Source organism: Anabrus simplex, chromosome 2 (assembly GCF_040414725.1).
Source record: "Anabrus simplex isolate iqAnaSimp1 chromosome 2, ASM4041472v1, whole genome shotgun sequence".
Taxonomy (NCBI): Eukaryota; Metazoa; Arthropoda; class Insecta; order Orthoptera; family Tettigoniidae; genus Anabrus; species Anabrus simplex.
In genome coordinates, this window is record NC_090266.1 from 725,183,932 (window position 1) to 725,203,871 (window position 19,940).

At 36.2% G+C, this 19,940-nt stretch overlaps 1 protein-coding gene across 5 annotated transcripts in view; it reads right to left on the bottom strand.

The window, feature by feature from the left end:
- The window catches only part of Itpr (Inositol 1,4,5,-trisphosphate receptor), a 1,013,977-nt gene that overhangs the window by 181,895 nt on the left and 812,142 nt on the right, over positions 1-19,940 (bottom strand). For all 5 annotated transcript variants that reach the window (XM_067141353.2, XM_067141352.2, XM_067141351.2 and 2 more), the window contains exon 39: positions 996-1,188. In XM_067141353.2, coding sequence (XP_066997454.1) covers positions 996-1,188 — 193 coding nt within the window. The remainder of the gene's footprint in view (positions 1-995; positions 1,189-19,940) is intronic.

The window sequence follows — 19,940 nt, forward strand, 5'->3', positions numbered from 1 at the left end:
TCGTTAAAATAGTTAGCGAGATGTAAAAACGAATGACATGATTATTATCTGTTACTGCAATTTTAACATGTTTTGGGATTCTGCTACCATTTGTGATGTAACAGCAGAACAGATATACAATGACAAAATAATGAGTACAATATTCAGAGGTACAATGCTGCTAGCAATGACCCGAAAAGGTAGGCACACTGTAATGAAAACAAGTAGAACATGAAAGAGCAGTTCAAAACCCAAGGTGAAAGAGCAGTAATGGAACTGTTGGAGTTGGAGTAGGTAGATGTTGCAGTGTGTGACTTTTTTCAATAAAGCAATAATATAATGCTTATGTTCAAGAACATAAATTATTAAAATTAATTACTTCAAAATACACAGACAGGAAAGTATGCCAACTCACACTTCCAGTACAGCAGATACGACAGCAATAGGCAATCTTCAGTTTGAATAAGACTTAATGAAGGCATGTGCAGTGGAGTATTAAAATTTATAACATATGCATAGATCCAAAGATATTGGAGGATTCTGAGATCATAGCAAATGGCACGCAAGAATAGAATAAAGTTAAGGGAAACAACACTTTCAATGATATAGTTACATTATTGTTGTTTTGTTGTTTCTGGAGTAAATTCAAATAGTGAAACTCATGGTAAATTTTGCAATGGTAAATTTTGCTTATTGGTAGAGTAGAGAAGGACCTGGCATGCTACCCAGATTCAATTTCAGGGTTAAATAATAGCAGGTAAGGTAATGAAGCAAATATGAAGCCTCGTCAGCCTGATGACCGTCACCTTGGAGAAAGGAGTTCGTTCATGCTCAACTGAGTTATTTTATTTCTGCAAGAACTTTGCAGATGGTTATTTATTTCAGTATTTATATTTAATTCACATTACAATATTTTCCAATCAACCATATAAATTTACATATTAAATTTCTCCAATTACCTACACTAAAGGGATAGATCAACTCAATGACAAAATAACCAGCCTATATGTACATACCTCTCAATTTCTTCTGCCACTTCATTTCATTAAACATATCTTCGCTTCTCTCAAAGAAGTCTGAAACTTTTGAACCTTGATCATCTCTTTCTGCAGTATTCAATATTCTTGTTTTGGTATCAGAAGTAAGATATTCACATATTTCAGGTATGGGAAACACAATCTGCTCCAATGTCCTGTCATGACGTACTATCTGCAAAGAAAGTACAAACTGGAATAGTAGTAAAATTAAAATTCCAGTGCATACTTTGTAATGATAGAGTAAACCGACGTTGCTCCCATACAGAGAAGCAGAAATATCTGAAGTTTATACTTTCACCATCTTGAGTAATTCATCTAACATACAATAGAGCGAAATTTAATTGATCCACCTTTTTTTCAATACATAATATGTTGTTAATATAATCGCAACATTTAAAAAAAATTTTTTATTCAGTACCAGTTTCGCTGTCTATGGACACCATCATCAGCTGAAACAGGTTGTGTGAACAAAGATATAAAAGTATGTAGTACATACAATAAACCCTCAGTAATAAGTGACATTAATAAGATGAGGTAAAAATACCATGCTTAACAAGTTATGGGCTTGTTGGTCAAAGAATAAAATGAAAGTGAGGATATTAACAAATGTTTAAAGACTTGATCACTTTGAAATAATTAAAAAGTCTCAAGCATAGCACTGTTAAACACTAGGTTAAATAAAACATGGTCATCCAAAAACTAACATGGGATGCAGTCCTTCCACAGAGTATTGATAATAAAGTAACAAAAGTAAGTTTGCTGGTGGCTCGTAACATCAACTCATAAAAATAAGCCATCATTTAATTTCTTCTGAAGATGTCATGTCTACAATCATGGGCGGTGAAAGCATTAGTGGTAACGGTCTTTTTATCCTGTTTGATTTTTGACGTATCAATCAATCACTACTGATCTGCATTTAGGGCAGCCACCCAGGTGGCAGATTCCCTATCTGTTGTTTTCCTAGCCTTTTCTTTAAGTCACTGCAAAGAAATTGGAAATTTATTGAACATCTCCCTTGGTAAGTTATTCCAATACCTAACTCCCCTTCCTATAAACAAATATTTGCCCCAATTTGTTCACTTGAATTCCAACATAATCTTCATAGTGTGATCTTTCCTACTTTTAAAGACGCCACTCAAACTTATTCGTGTACTGATGTCACTCCACGCTATCTCTCTGTTCACAGCTCAGAACATACCACTTATAGTTACAAATTCTTCTTATTATATCCCACCTTATTCAATACATAAAAATGTTTATTGTCTCTAAAAGAACATTTCGTCCCTGCTCTGGCAAACTAGCGAAACTGACAAACTAAGGAATCTGTAGTTCTGAAGTTCTGGTCTAGATTTTGTTATTTATATACTGTCTACCCTCTGACAAAGTCTCACATCTGCAGCTCATTCTGTATGCCTAACACATAAAACCAATAATTAAATATAAAAATTGATTTGACATGAGTAATCACAACTTCTTTCAGCTCTCCTAACCTTTTGACAATTTTCAGATTCGTTAGTTTGCCAGAGCAGGGACGATTTACTACAATACAAACAGTAAACGGGACATGTTTCGCTCGTTGTGTCGAGCATCTTCAGCCATTTTGTACGATTATCTCAAGATTGAGTCATTATATTAAACCTTATTTTACAATTATTTGTTCATTAAAATGTTATTACATAATAAAATGTCATTACTATATAAAAAGTAAACAGGAGGAAGTAACAATTAAAATGGTTCTATAATAGACTTGATGTCAATCACAGGAGGCTGATGTCCGAGTCATAGTAATGTGTCAATTAAATTGTAAGATTTGGCTAAAAATTCCTGTTTTTTTTCTAACACTGCTAGTGTTAAGTTGTTTATCGAAGTATAAATGTTCATATGAAGATGAATGAATTAGAAGATTCAACATGCAAAATATTCTCGTTAGATGAGAATTACACCATTATTAAGAGGCGAATCATTGGAGGTTTGTAGTCTGTTGTATGCGTTATACTTGTTGTCTTCACCAACCTCCAACTGATTTGAGTCGGCCAATTTTTATCAGTCTGTTTGTTATTGAAGCGTGGTTAAAAGAGACACGAATATTTGTTACTTAGTTGTTGGTGTGCTCTTTACTGCAACATTATGGATGAATATGTCTGTAACAAAAGAAAGTTATGAGTGTTAATGAAAGTTATGGAGGCTCTATTGATTAGGCTGAAAAAGGATTCCTGTTTATGGGATTTCGGATGAAGGGAATAGTTTTATATTGTAATTGGGGTGTGTCGGTTTTCCATATATCTGAAAATCAAATCCAAAGTCTGTACGTGTTACATTTATATCCAGGTAGTTCAATGAACCGTTGTTTTTGTCCTCCTTGGTGAATTTTATGCAACTGTCTACCCTATTTAAAAATTCTAGAATTTTTATACTGTTATTTTCTTGATGGTCTATTATCACAAATGCATCATCTACGTACCTCAACCAAAGGCATAGAGCCCTTCTATATTTGGTTTAATTTCAGATTCTTCCATGTTATCCATGTAAATATCGGCCAATATCCCTGAGCTAGGTTCCCCATAGCCAAGCTTAATTGGTGATAGATTTTGTTATTGAATGAAAAATAGTTGTTATTCAATACAAATTTGAGTAATTTAATAAATTCGTCTATTTCTATTTTACTTAAAATGCTAAGTTTGAAAAAATTAGACTCGATTATTTTGACTGTTTCGTTGATAGGTATGTTAGAGTACATGTTAGTGATATCAAAAAAGATTATTTTATGATGGGGTTGCAGGTTGAATTGTTTTAATTTTTCGCAGAATTCTATCGAGTTATTGAATGAAGGAGTATTATTAAATCGGTAATGATTTTTTTTTAGAAACTGGTGTATAAATTTTGATGTATTATAAGTGGGGCTGTTCCCCAAATTATGCCAGTACCCAACGCTCCGCCCACAGTTCCTTCTCCTTCCCCACCTACTCGCCCTCCACCACACCCAATAACACAAGATGTAAGAACATGACGACAAATAGTCTCAGTATTGCTACAAGCACAGCTAGGCACTAAAGCGTGAAATAAAAAGGGGTAAGTGATGTTTCAACCTTAAGAATCTATAAAAACAATTACAAACAATCACACTCATAACTTTCTTTTGTTACAGACATATTCATCCATAACGTTGCAGTAAATAGCACACCAACAACTAAGTAACAAATTTTTATGTCCCTTTTAACCACGCTTCAATAACAAACAGACTAGTAAAAATTGGCTGTCTCAAATCAGTTGGAGATTGGTGAAGACTACAAGTATAATGCATACAACAGACCTCCAATGATTCACCTTTTTAATAATGGTGTAATTCTCATTTAACGAGAATATATTGCAAGTTTAATTTTCTAATTCATTGAATGAAATGAACTGGCGTATGGCTTTTAGTGCCGGGAGATCCCACGACGGGTTCGGCTCGCCAGGGGCAGGTCTTTTGATTTGACTCCCGTAGGCGACCTGTGCATCGTGATGAGGATGAAATGATGATGAAGACAACACATACACCCAGCCCCCGTGCCAGGGAAATTAACCAGTGATGGTTAAAATTCCCGACCCTGCCGGGAATCGAACCCGGAACTCCTGTGACCAAACGCCAGCACGCTAACCATTTAGCCATGGAGCCAGACTTCTAATTCATTAATCTTCATATGAACATTTATACTTCGATAAATAGCTTAACACTAGCAGTGTTAGAAAAACCGGGAATTTTTAGCCAAATCTTACAATTTAATTGGCACATTACTATGACTTGGACATCAACCTCCTGTGATTAACGTCAAGTCTATTACAGATCCATTTTAATTGTTACTTCTTTCTGTTTACTTTTTATATAGTAATGACATTTTATTGTGTAATAACTTTTTAATGATCAAATAATTGTAAAATAAGGCTTAATATAATGATTCAACCTTGAGATAATTGTATAAAATGGCTGAAGATGCTCCACACAACAAGCGAAACATGTCCCATTTAATGTTTGTATTGTAGTGAATGTCCATTTAGAGACAATAAACGTTTTTATGTATTGAATAAGGTGGATATAATAACAAGAATTTGTAACTATTAGTAGCAAGTTCAATACGGGCAAAAATATGAAATTGGTTTATGCAACATACCAGTTAGTCGAGCAGCTCATCTTCTTTCTCCCAAGTCTTCCCAGTCCAAACATTGCAACATTTTTGTAACGCTACTTTTTTGTTGGAAATCACCCAGAACAAATCAAGCTGCTTTTCTTTGGATGTTTCCAGTCCTTGAATCAAGTAATCGTGGTGAGGGTCCCATACACTGGAACTATACTCTAGTTGGGGTCTTACCAGAGACTTATATTGCCCTCTCCTTTACATCCTTACTACAACCCCTGTATATTTCTTAAGCTATTATACATTTAAACTGTAAACTTGTTTTGTATGCTTGATTTTATACTTTCATTTTTATAAATTGAGTAACAAGCACCCTCTTCTGAATGTACTGATTGGAAAGTCAGCAAAGGCATTTCCTATAACATTTTGTTAAATATACGTTTTCCCATTACATTCCATTTGCACTTTGTAAATGTCCTGTTTTATTTCATTTTTAACAAAATTTCAAGAAATGCTTGCATTGCTATTTATTTCCCTTTCAATGTGATTAATATATACGCTAAACATGGTCTTTATAGACATGATATAGGCTTTTTAGCTTATGCCGTGTCAAGAAATTAAGGTAAAATTCTTCAGGTTTTGCTGAGTGCTTTGCTCTGTGTCTTCATCTGGAACATACAATTTTGGAAAAATTTGTATGTGCTCATCACCAGATGCTCCATTCCAGGCTTGTGTTAGCGTTATACTTTCATAACGTATGTACACCTACTATGCACTCCTCCTCCTCCCAGACCAACTCTTAGATGGTGCCACCAGCTGCCACTTGGAATATTAGCACTATGCCAGTGTACAGTGAGACATCTGGTGACGAATGAAAGTACCACTTCCTATTACTAACGGCTAAATTTAAACCTTCAAAAATGTAGAAGTCATCTTCGTGAACAGTCAAGATTTTATTTTCTTCTGAACATGTCATGTCTACAATCCTACACCACTCAAACTTATTTGTCTACTGATGTCATCCCATGCCATCTGTCCACTGACAGCTCGGAACGTACCACTTATTTGCAAGTAATAAATATCATTGTAGTTCCGTATTGAAGATTACTATACTTATAAGATTACTAATTAATTTATTATTTAACCAACTATTCAATCCTATCCTGTTTGATTTTTGACGAATCAATCAATCACTACTGATCTGCATTTAGGGCAGCCACCCAGGTGGCAGATTCCCTACCTGTTGTTTTCCTAGCCTTTTCTTAAATCATTGCAAAGAAATTGGAAATTTTTTGAACATCTCCCTTGGTAAGTTATTCCAATACCTAAATCTATTCAATACGTTTGGGTCTTATATAATTAGGAACTTGTCCTTATTACATTATAAAAATATGAGACATGTTTCGCCTTTTATCGAAGGCATCTTCAGTCATTGTATTACCTCGAGATAAATCAGGCACCTGATTTAAAGATAAAATATAATTTATTAAGATTTAACATTTATACATCAATTATGTATTCACAAGTCAATAATCACAAATTTTAATCTCAAACCAAAGACTTCAACCAGATGGTTTCAAAACTTTTTTTTTTTTTTTGCTAGGGGCTTTACGTCGCACCGACACAGATAGGTCTTATGGCGACGATGGGATAGGAAAGGCCTAGGAGTTGGAAGGAAGCGGCCGTGGCCTTAATCAAGGTACAGCCCCAGCATTTGCCTGGTGTGAAAATGGGAAACCACGGAAAACCATCTTCAGGGCTGCCGATAGTGGGATTCGAACCTACTATCTTCCGGATGCAAGCTCACAGCCGCGCGCCTCTACGCGCACGGCCAACTCGCCCCGTTTCAAAACTTTAATGACATTATTTATGAATAAGATCTTAACTAATTCTATATCATTGGAATGCATTTCCTAAATATTTTGAAAAATTGTAACATTATAACAACATCAAGATAGACTACTACTATAAAGCATTGTACTTTTAACACAACCATCAATTATTTACAGCTAACGGCTGATATGTTGTTATTCAAGATAAAACCAAAATTGTTATCCAACTTTTCTTTTCAACTGTTCCTATTTTTAAGTGTATAAATGTTAAATCTTAATAATTATATTTTAATTTTAAATCAGGTGCCTGATCTATCTCAAGGTAATACATTGACTGAAGATGCCTTCTATGAAAGGCGAAACATGTCTCATATTTTTATAATGTAATAAGGACAAGATCCTAATTATAGGAGACCCAAATGTATTGAATAGGTGGTTAAATAATAAATAAATTAGTAATCTTATTAGTACATACCACTTAGTCGAGCAGCTCGTCTCCTTTCTCCACAGTTTTCCCAGCCCAAACTTTGCAACATTGTTGTAATGTTACTCTTTTGTCGGAAATCACCCATAACAAATTGAGCTGTTTTTCTTTGTATTTTAACCAGTTCTTGAATCAAGTAATTCTGGTGAGGGTCCGATATAATGGAACCATACTTTAGTTGGGGCCTTACATATATATTTAAGTAATATTCACAATTCCACCTTTTCAATACATTACAGTTAAATATTTACTTGGTACCTGTTTCGACCCTGTTCGGGGTCATCAGCCATAAACATAAATTGTACATCCAAAAACAAAACAATTTTACCACAACATTGTCGAGTTAAAATGTTAGATGATGATGAGACACAAAGATCATGAAAGTTTATAGATAAGCACAAATACTTCAGAGTATGGCAAATTGAATGCCGTTATAGAGTGGCTATAGTTGACTCCAGATACTAAAGTTCTAAAATGTGTATCTTTCACACAAGTTCTAACGGTTGTATGACCTTGTGTAGTGTTGATCAATATGAATTAAGTAGACACAAATATGATAAAAGTTTGGAAAATAAGCACAAATGCTTCATAATATGATAATTATATGCCATTGGAGTAGTACTAATATATTTCTAGGTACTAATTATTCTTAAAATGTGTATCTTTCACACAAGTTTTGGCAGTTGTATGACCTTGCTTAATGCTGATGTAAAGAAAATAAGTCATACACATGATGTACACTGACTGACAGTGACAATGCAACACCAAGGAGGAGTGGTTCGAAAGGGATGAAAGTTGGGGAAAAAACAGAGAAGGTACGGACGAATAATTGATGTTTATTTCAAACCGATATGCAGGTTACACAATGCGCACGGCATCGACTCAGTAGGATGTAGGACCACCGCGAGCGGCGATGCACGCAGAAACACGTCGAGGTACAGAGTCAATAAGAGTGCGGATGGTGTCCTGAGGGATGGTTCTCCATTCTCTGTCAACCATTTGCCACAGTTGGTCGTCCGTACGAGGCTGGGGCGGAGTTTGCAAACGGCGTCCAATGAGATCCCACACGTGTTCAATTGGTGAGAGAACCGGAGAGTACGCTGGCCACGGAAGCATCTGTACACCTCGTAGAGCCTGTTGGGAGATGCGAGCAGTGTGTGGGCGGGCATTATCCTGCTGAAACAGAGCATTGGGCAGCCCCTGAAGGTACGGGAGTGCCACCGGCCGCAGCACATGCTGCACGTAGCGGTGGGCATTTAACGTGCCTTGAATACGCACTAGAGGTGACGTGGAATCATACGCAATAGCGCCCCAAACCATGATGCCGCGTTGTCTAGCGGTAGGGCGCTCCACAGTTACTGCCGGATTTGACCTTTCTCCACGCCGACGCCACACTCGTCTGCGGTGACTATCACTGACAGAACAGAAGCGTGACTCATCGGAGAACACGACGTTCCGCCATTCCCTCATCCAAGTCGCTCTAGCCCGGCATCATGCCAGGCGTGCACGTCTATGCTGTGGAGTCAATGGTAGTCTTCTGAGCGGACGCCGGGAGTGCAGGCCTCCTTCAACCAATCGACGGGAAATTGTTCTGGTCGATATTGGAACAGCCAGGGTGTCTTGCACATGCTGAAGAATGGCGGTTGACGTGGCGTGCGGGGCTGCCACCGCTTGGCGGCAGGTGCGCCGATCCTCGTGTGCTGACGTCACTCGGGCTGCGCCTGGACCCCTCGCACGTGCCACATGTCCCTGCGCCAACCATCTTCGCCACAGCCGCTGCACCGTGGACACATCCCTATGGGTATCGGCTGCGATTTGACGAAGCGACCAACCTGCCCTTCTCAGCCCGATCACCATACCCCTCGTAAAGTCGTCTGTCTGCTGGAAATGCCTCCGTTGACGGCGGCCTGGCATTCTTAGCTATACACGTGTCCTGTGGCACACGACAACACGTTCTACAATGACTGTCGGCTGAGAAATCACGGTACGAAGTGGGCCATTCGCCAACGCCGTGTCCCATTTATCGTTCGCTACGTGCGCAGCACAGCGGCGCATTTCACATCATGAGCATACCTCAGTGACGTCAGTCTACCCTGCAATTGGCATAAAGTTCTAACCACTCCTTCTTGGTGTTGCATTTGCTCTGTCAGTCAGTGTAAATAAATTAGAAAACATGTCACTGGATGAACTTCAAGTAGACATCTATGACGCTGAGGGCAAGTGCAGAGCGTGAAGGTCAAATAAATATTTGTAAGAAAAGGGTGGTGAAGATTTCTCAGTTCATTGTGGAGCAATTGGACTTGCACAGCGGTGTGAGAAGCGTGGCAGATTGTGTATGACTGATGTGAAATGTAACGTGAATATTCTTAAAATGCGTATCTTTCACACAAGTTCTGGTGGTTGTATGACCTTGCTTAACGCAGATGTATAGGAAATAAGTTATACACATGACGTAAAATAAGCACAAATGCTTCAAAATATGGCAGTTATATGCCGTTAGAGTAGTACTAACAGATTTGAAAGGAATGTGAATATTCACATGTCTACCAACCAGTGTAATTTGGTTTGTCAGGTTCGGTTAATGATGAACAAGATTATTTTGGTCAGTCGAGAGTCGTCTATTTGTGCTATATGTCCGTAAAATTTAATACACTTCCTCTGTGCAACTGAGGAGAATCGTTCAGTCATAGAATACATTTCTTCTGAGCTTTTACACATCCAGAAACCATCTTGAATCTTGGGTCCAAATATCTTCAGATACTCTAGCAATTTTACAAACTACACTATACTGGTAAAATTGCTCCGTGACATTTGTGCTGTTCTTGCAGTAACAAATTCATGCAAAATAATAAACCTTTGTTCCTGGGACACATCAGTGTTGAAATTCAGCATAACACAAACATGTTTTTTTTTTTCTGAAATCCACCCTTAATCATTGGCCATAGTACATCACTGCCTGCAGAGGGTTAATGTTGTGTGTGTTCATACAGGGTTGGGGGAGTATCTCCCTAAGACTTCGATATTTCTATTGTATGTGTAATTGTGAGAGATGATGAGCCATCTTAATTATAATTCTTAATACAGTACATTCAATTAGTTATATGTCAAGAGCTTCAATTTATCTTTAAAGTCACTTTCATTTAGAATTCAAGCAAATAGGGGGAATCCTTTTCCTCAGCACCCTATACATTTAATCATTTGTTTAGTTTGTTTTTGAGAATTTCAGTAAATTACAATTTCCACAACTGTGAATTATTTTAACCTGTCAGTTTCTTTTAGGAATATAAGGCTCTTACATGGTATTTTCACTACACTAGTAATAAACTGTGAATTGTATATCCTCCTTCAACTAACCCAATCTTATATTTATTATTTAGACGGAACAGAGAGTATTACCACACCAAAGCGAGTAGAGTCCTGCAAAATATTTCGTGATCATTAAGGATATTTATATCTGTAAGACTTCTTCTTGCTAGGGGCTTTACGTCGCACCGACACAGATAGGTCTTATGGCGACGATGGGATAGGAAAGGCCTAGGAGTTGGAAGGAAGCGGCCGTGGCCTTAATTAAGGTACAGCCCCAGCATTTGCCTGGTGTGAAAATGGGAAACCACGGAAAACTGTCTTCAGGGCTGCCGATAGTGGGATTCGAATCTACTATCTCCCGGATGCAAGCTCACAGCCGCGCGCCTCTACGCGCACGGCGAACTCGCCCGGTTATCTGTAAGACATAATAATTCATAGATTAATATATTTCCTTTTTTACTTACTGTACATAGAAATTTCAGAGTATTGGCCTTTTCTTCAATTACACAAATACTGGCTAATACAAACACACAAAAAGACTATTCACTGATTCTTTATGATGCAAAGAAATTGTAAGAAAGAAACTATGATATAAATTAAAAAGTGCAACATTATTTGGAATTGGGTAATTCTGGCAGTGAATATTCTCACTGACTTGATGTTGATTCGTCTTCTAGCACGCATGCACGAACGCTCGCATACTCTCTATTCTGGTTTTCTCTTCTGTGAAGTTCGGCACAAAAGACAAGGTTGTCTATTTTCTAGTTTTTCTTCTTGCCTCGAGCCAAGTCTTGTAAGATTCTACTTAATCGTGCTCCACTTCACTTGCTGTGTCTGTCTCCAAATCAGCTGTTGCCTTATCTTCTCTAGACTAATTGCTGCTGCTGTTGAATCTGGGGTTATTATGCACTTGATTTTTTCTTCCAGCAGTGCAACCCATTTCCAGTACATTTTTTGTATTCCTTTCACCTTCAGAACTGACTGTTTCCAGTCATCCACTGTTATAGATTCTATCAGTATATGTATTTCCTGAAATAGTGATTGCAGACAATGGACTCAGCATCGGCAGTCTACATAAGTACAGAAGATTTTTCATTATTTTAATACTTGTACATCATTATTTGTCAATACTGGTTCATATTATCACCTAACTCTCTAATCATTGACAAGTTTATGTGCATAAACATTACTGTACATATATACCCATGTTTTAAGTAATTTGATATAATCTGAGGATGTTCTTGCAGAATGAAACCTGTCATTCTTTGTATAATGTGTGTATTTTTTACAGGTATGTTTATAGTGTTATAATAAATATTGAAATTATTATGTGTTTGACAGACTGGAAAGTTTTTATGTTTGTTACCTTTTATTGCAACTCAAAATTGCCTTTACGCAATGTAACATAGGTAATGTGTGTGAATTCAGCATTCTATTCTAGCTAAAGTCTTCCTGTGATTGAAATGTGATAATTCTAGAACCGGCTTCCCTCAAATAAATTTTTTAGCCGGATCTTGAATTTATTTCTGGTATATATTCTTACCGTGTGTGCCATCCTCAGATCCTCTGCTAATGGCCACCACGTGCAAGATTTATTTAGCTTGTTTTCCACTGCATGGTTTCTCTTCTAGCTACTATAGTGACTCCACAATCAAATGGGTCCTTGATTGTTGGGGTTGCGTAAGTATGTTGATTTTATGAGTTATTCCACTTACTTGGGACTTAATTTCCTTTTTTTCCATCCTTGCCACTAGGAAACGCAATCGCCCCACTTCAAAGGAAATGTTCTGCCATCGCCATCTGCTATGCATAGAACAAATTGCCAGTTCAGCTAGAACAGTGTACACTCAATAGCACTACAATCCTCTGCTATGCAGCCCAGAACGTTGCATGGATGTCCTTCATTGTCTTCGTATCTCCTGTGGGTAGCTTAAAATCTTAATATCTCCAGACTTAAAGGTTTTCCGATTAGGTACTTTCATGTTCAAATTGTCCTGTTGTTTCACAAACAGTGTTGTCAAGAAAGATTGGAATTGTTATTTTATAAGACAGTTCTCTTAAGTGCTCATTATGACTGCTGACAGAAGATGAGGTGCACATTAGTAAACAAGATATTTTCAGTACAAGCAGAAAAAAATTCAGTCACTCTTCCACATACTCTGGTAGGCACAAATTTTGCACATTAATTAGGAAATTATGGTAATTACCCATACCAATTCTTCAGCTGGATAATGCAGCTAATCTGAAACATGTCTCGGTTAAAATTAAATCTGTCAATGGGGAACTAATGTTACTCTTGCTGGTGACCCAATAGCTCAATTTACACCGAATATCCCTTTGTAATTGACGTACTATAAAACCTCCAACGTATGCCATCTATGCTTGCTCCACAGTAATGAAACCAAGATTTAGATAAACATTGATACATGTAAATTAAAATAAACATAATGGAATATGAATAAAGACTGTGGGAAAATTAACTTATGTGACGTTCATTAAATTCTTTTAAGGAATTTGCCCCTGACCTTGGAATATAACTCTGTATAACCACTTTCCTTTGCACATTCGTACCTGATGTGATCTCTTATCTCCATTTGTCCTTTTATTTCTGTATATGGAGATGATAATGAAAACAAGCCTCTCTTCAGTATCCTGTTCAAGTAGAATATTACTGCCCTACAATCTAGTATATATCAATTCTTCCCAAATACGACTTAATTTATTGAAGAATTAGTCTATTGAATAGCTCTTAAATGTTCTAGTTAGTGTGAAATGAAATCTAGAAGACAGAAGTACTTAATACCGTACATTTAACGGTCGAGGAAATAGCGTCATGCATTTCTTTACTAATAAACCCAGTAACCTTTTTTTTTTCTTTACTGCATTTCTTAATTTCCACAGATGCACCATAAATTAATTTTTCAACCGGGATAGTAGTGGTATCTTATTACTTATGTCAAAAAGGGCACCTTCTCTTTAAGGTGATGTGCATTAGTGCTGTTTACACGCTGAACATCGAACCATTTCCTTATGAATTTCAATAAAGCAATGGTTGTACCATAATTCTGGACAGCTGGTGTTTTCAAACAAGAAGAGTTTGGTAATTGTTCAATAAGCCATTTACTGTATTAGGCAGCACAATAAATTACTTGCAAGCGTTGTCGTATTTTCTCTTACATTTTGACCTCATCAGATCTATTTCCACATCTAAGAGCTTTTGCATGTGCTGAAGTGTCCTTAGGACCAAAAAAACGAATCTAAGTTTCTATCGTACTATACCTATTGTTTTACAGACATCTCATCAATAATAGGGGAACACATTCTTTTGACTTCATTCAGCCTTTCCCATTTTAATTGCAGCCTGCTTTCACAAGATCTGTTACACCTGTTTCACGTGATGCACCCCCTATATAGAGGCTGAGTGGGCTCCTTGATGGTAATTTCTTTTTTTGAATGTCCCTGATGTACTGTTGGGGTGAATTAATATGCCAGATATTCTAAAGAATTGTTTGGCCATCTATGTGTTTTTTTACTGAAGTTTACCATTTGATCTAAAATGGACAAACATTTTTATACTGGAAGGGTTATGTTCATTCATTTCTAGTACGAATATGGAGTGCTGGTTGTTATATCGATGCAACAGCCTCTTCTGGTCAGAACCATTTCTAATTTTTTAAAAACTTTATTAACTGCACACCACAGTTTTATTCTTGGTGAAGATAAACTATTTGTGGCTCTTAAGTAACTGTTGTGGACATTATTTTTGGTCTGAACTTCAAGAGACTTATTATTATGATCGGTCAAATGTGTTCTGTATAACTGTAGATTTAAAAGCATTTTCTTTCTGTAGGATGTTTTGATTTCGTGCTTGAGCCAAATTTCATTAGTTCTATTTTGAGTTTTGGTTAAATTAGATGTGGTTACATCTTTTCTCTGAATATGTCTCAAAAATCTTGGAACCAACTTTAGTCTTAGACATTCTTTTAAACTATGTCTTTACCTATTTTACAGATTTAAAAAAAAGTAAAAAGTAACTATGATCGCTGGAAAATGGTAAATAAAAATGAAAACAGACTCTGGGATGGGGTTAAAGCAATTGTTGAGGAATGTAAAAATAGGTTTGTTCCTTTAAAGGTGGTTAGGAATGGTAAGGATCCACTATGTTATAACAGAGAAGTAAAGAGACTAAGAAGGAGGTGCAGACTGGAATGAAATAGAGTTAGAAATGGTTATGGAAGTAAGGAGAAATTGAAGGAACTTACTAGGAAATTGAATCTAGCAAAGAAGTCAGCTAAGGATAACATGATGGCAAGCATAATTAGTGGTCATACCAATTTTAGTGAAAAATGGAAGTGTATGTATAGGTACTTTAAGGCAGAAACAGGTTCAAAGAAGGACATTCCAGGAATCATTAATGAACAAGGGGAGTGTGTATGCAAGGATCTTCAAAAGGCAGAAGTATTCAGTCAGCAATATGTAAAGATTGTTGGTTACAAGGATAATGTCCAGATAGGGGATGTGAGTAACACTAAAGAAGTATTAAAATTTACCTATGATAACAATGACATTTACAGTAAGATACAAAATTTGAAAACTAGAAAAGCAGCTGGAATTGATAAAATTTCTGGGGATATACTAAAGGCAATGGGTTGGGATATAGTACCATATCTGAAATACTTATTTGATATTTGTTTGGTTGAAGATGAATGGAGAGTTGCAATAGTAGCCCCTGTGTATAAAGGAAAGGGTGATAGACATAAAGCTGAAAATTACAGGCCAGTCAGTTTGACATGTATTGTATGTAAGCTTTGGGAAAGCATTCTTTCTGATTATATTAGACATGTTTGCAAAATTAATAACTATTTTGACAGAAGGCAATTTGGGTTTAGGAAAGGTTAAAAGTCAGGTTGTGAGTTTCACAAATAGGAAAAGTCCTCTCAGTTTTAATTACTGCGTTGATGGGGTGAAAGTTCCTTTTGGGGATCATTGTAAGTACCTAGGTGTTAATATAAGAAAAGACCTTCATTGGGGTAATCACATAAATATGATTGTTAATAAAGGGTACAGATCTCTGAACATGGTTATGAGGGTATTTAGGGGTTGTAGTAAGGATGTAAAGGAGAGGGCATATAAGTCTCTGGTAAGAACCCAGCTAGAGTATGGTTCCAGTGTGTGGGACCCTCACCAGGATTACTTGATTCAAGAACTGGAAAAAATCCAAAGAAAAGCAGCTCGATTTGTTCTGGGTGATTTCTGACAAAAGAGTAGTGTTACAAAAATGTTGCAAATTTTGAGCTGGGAAGATTTGGGAGAAAGGAGACGAGCTGCTCGATTAAATGGTATGTTCCGAGCTGTCAGAGGAGAGATGGCGAGGGAGGACATCAGTAGACGAATAAGTTTGAGTGGTGTCTTTAAAAGTAGGAAAGATCACAATATGAAGATAAAGTTGGAATTCAAGAGGACAAATTGGGGCAAATATTTGTTTATAGGAAGGGGAGTTAGGGATTGGAATAACTTACCAAGGGAAATGTTCAATAATTTTCCAATTTCTTTGCGCTCATTTAAGAAAAGGCTAGGAGAACAACAGATAGGGAATCTGCCACCTGGGCGACTGCCCTAAATGATTTATTGATTGATTGACTGATTATAGAATAAGCACTCTAATTTCTAATAAGTTACTATACCACACTACAATTATGTTAAAACTACGTTCAGGCATATCCTAGCTTCTTAGTAAGCACAAATAGAAATGAAAATTCCAATTAGGCCTAAATTTAGAATATTTGCAAGAACTACCAGTAGGTGCTCAAAGATTACCAACAAAGTTAAACATGTATACAGATTAATATTAGTAATACTTTGTCCTACTATGCTGTAATAGAAATGAAACCTGCCGTTTGCACAAAAATACACACGAATATAACAGGCAAGATACTATCTAATATACCGTATCTACACTACAATTCTCAACTGAAATGTGGTTATTTGATCTTTACAGATCGTGCATTACTATTATTTTCCCTACTCCGCGGGACGGAGAAAAAAAGTGTCCTTAAATGCTGAAAAATATGAGGTTGTTTACAATAATTTCTCAAAAATATTTCTGTCTAAACTACGCCAGGGACTTGAATTGCAATTAGTGAAATGTAGGAACTTGATTATTAGCTAATCGCTCATAAATACTTCAATGTCGAGGGTGTGGAACTTAAATTACGGATACTTTAACTGCCTACTCAGAACTACAATTGATCGGAATACAAGAATCAGCTGATTTTTATTTATATTTTCTTGATACACTACACCCTTTTTTCACGACTGTAGCCAACAATGCCAATATCTGAATACGAAGAGCGACAATAATCAATAACAATTACGACTGTTGACTATTTCGCCAGTGAAATACTGTCTATTCTGTTGAAATCCTTTCTTTAAACAAAATTTACTACAGTATGGTGTACAGAGCCTTCAATGTTCCAATGTCTAAAAGAGACCTCAAAAATGAGTTGAACACCATTCATAATGTAGCTAAATCTAATGGATACAACAGTTTATTCATTGAAAAAATAATCAATAAATATTTTTCTTCAACTCCCCAGATCTCTGCTCCGTACAATACCTCTGGCTTAACTACTGCATTAAATATATTTTTATGCACCCTGTGATCAGTGTTTGGCATCTTTTTGTCTAACACATTAATATCTGACAGAGAACCCATGTCCTTCAGATTTGCTATTTTTAATTGTTCTGACAATTTCCCGTTTCCACTTATTATCATACCCAGATATTCTGTTTTCTTAACAACTTCTAATTTTGCCTCACCCATCCACCATTTTTCATTCTTTGATAATTTATAGCCTTTTTTACACACTATTACCATTGTTTTCTGTGTATTAATTTTTAGATTGCAATCTTTGCAGTAATTTATCACTTCATTTATACTATTTCGCATACTTGCAGGAGTAGTGTGAGTAGGAGGATGTCATCTGCAAAAATGAGACCCAGAATATTCTGATTCTCAAGACTTGGGTAAACCATCGACATAAAGCCTTTTGATTGAAATATATCATTCATGAAGAGTAAAAACAGTAAAGAGGACAACTTACATCCCTGTTTCAGCCCTACTTTGGAGAGTATCTCTCCAATTACTTTACCATCCTTAACTCTAATTGAGCACTTAACTTCTGGGTATATGCTTTCCACAGGTCTGATCATCTTGTGTGACATCCCAATTCTTCCCATCTTTGCCACAAAAGCTTTTTCCAAATCAATAGTAGTGATGTACAATTTTCCTCCTTTCTTTTTTACATATTTATCCATTATTGTTCTCACCACAAATATATTGTCATATGTTCTCATCCTTTCTCTGAAATCCGACTGGAGTCTCTCCAATATTGAGCCCCTCTCCGCCCATTTCATAAACCTTTTTGATAGCACCCCTGAGTATATTTTGCTTAAGGTATCTAGCAATGTTATGCCTCCATGACTATTTGGGTTTGATTTCTCTCCTTTCTTCTTTTAAATTGGGCAAATCACTCCCTCTTGCCAAGATTTCAGAAATTCTCCTCCTTCCAATATTTTATTAAATAATTTAACAATGCTTTCTAGCATATGTCTGTTCTTCGCCACTTGTTTCCAAAATTCGTTTGATACCCCCAAAAGAGCTTCTTCTCTTCCGCCACCTTAATGGTGTGTTCTTAGGCCTAGATAATGCGTGCTAGATCCCTCATTTACTTACAATTATAAATAATTTAATTAATTCAAATGATGTTAAATAGCCCTCTATTATTAGGCCTATTGATTTTTTTTTAGGTGCTGCAGGCTTGCTCACAGCTGGAAGACTGAGGGGAGGTTCTGTAACTCGAATCATCAAAGAGGAGGAGGAAAGATTAAAAGGAGCTGTGAAAGATGAGAGTGTATCAATTCTTTGTGATGAAACTACTGATAAAAAATGGCAATGTGTATTTATGGTTCTGATAAAAGGAAAAATAAGATAACTTACTCTGTGCAAAATAAAAATGAAAGGAAAGAAATATTGTCTAGGTTAGTTCACAAAGATCACACGACAGTAAGTTATTTAATATTAGCCTACTACAAAACTACAATACTACTTAATTGTACTAGTAATTCTAGTAATTGTACTATTTTTATTCCTACAACACGCTAACATGATGAAAATTGCTGTTAATTACTGGAAATAGAGAATAATACACAAGAATTACACAATTCTTAACTGCAGTTAAGTCTACCCTAATTACAACAACAGAATTTTTAGTAAGAGAGTTACTACAGATACCACAGAAACGGTACTATACTATACAAATATTTCACAGTAATAGAATAAACACACTACTTTCTAATAAGATGCTATAATACACTACAATAATTTTAAACTATGTTCAGACTACGTACAGATACTACAATACACTACAATAATTTTTTACTACGTTCAGATGTATTCTAATTACAACAGGTTATTACCAAGCAATCTGTAGGTAGAGCAAGCCTGAAAAAGCTGATCCAATTAATAGAGTTTAACACAGGAAAGTATATCATTTCTTCTCTTGGTAAACTGTTTGATCCAAGAAGCATAATGGAAGAGGATTTAGAAAATGATGAACTCTCTCGTCTAATAAAGCAAATTCCCATCTTACAAGAACTTTCAACGTCAGAATACCTTGAATCATACACTGTGTTTAGAGATCTAGTTACTAGTTCATGTAGAGCAGGTAGAGATATTGATGTGACTGCCATTCTTCTTTCCCTGAAACCAGAATATGAGCATTTTGTGGAAGCTGCAGTGAAGGCTTCATGGATCCCTGTCAGTAATGTTGATAGTGAGAGGGCATTCTCAACGTATTGTAATGTAATGTCTGACAGGAGAACAGCTCTGACTCCCAGTAATATGGAACTCATGTATCTCTGTCTTTTTCAGACTGATATGTAAATTATATACTTACGCTAGGCCATACTTGTTAGTGACAGCTGATACAATTTTTTCAAACTTCCATGTTTTGATATAATGTGTAATACTGTATGTGTTTTAAGCAGAAGTGTAACTCATGTTTTTATATACTTATGCAAAAATACAATGTTATACAGCAAATATGCAATCAACTAAGTTATTGGTTTACCTTTTATAGCTGAAAAGTGGAAATAAAATTTAGCGAAATTATTGACGAAATAAATTAAA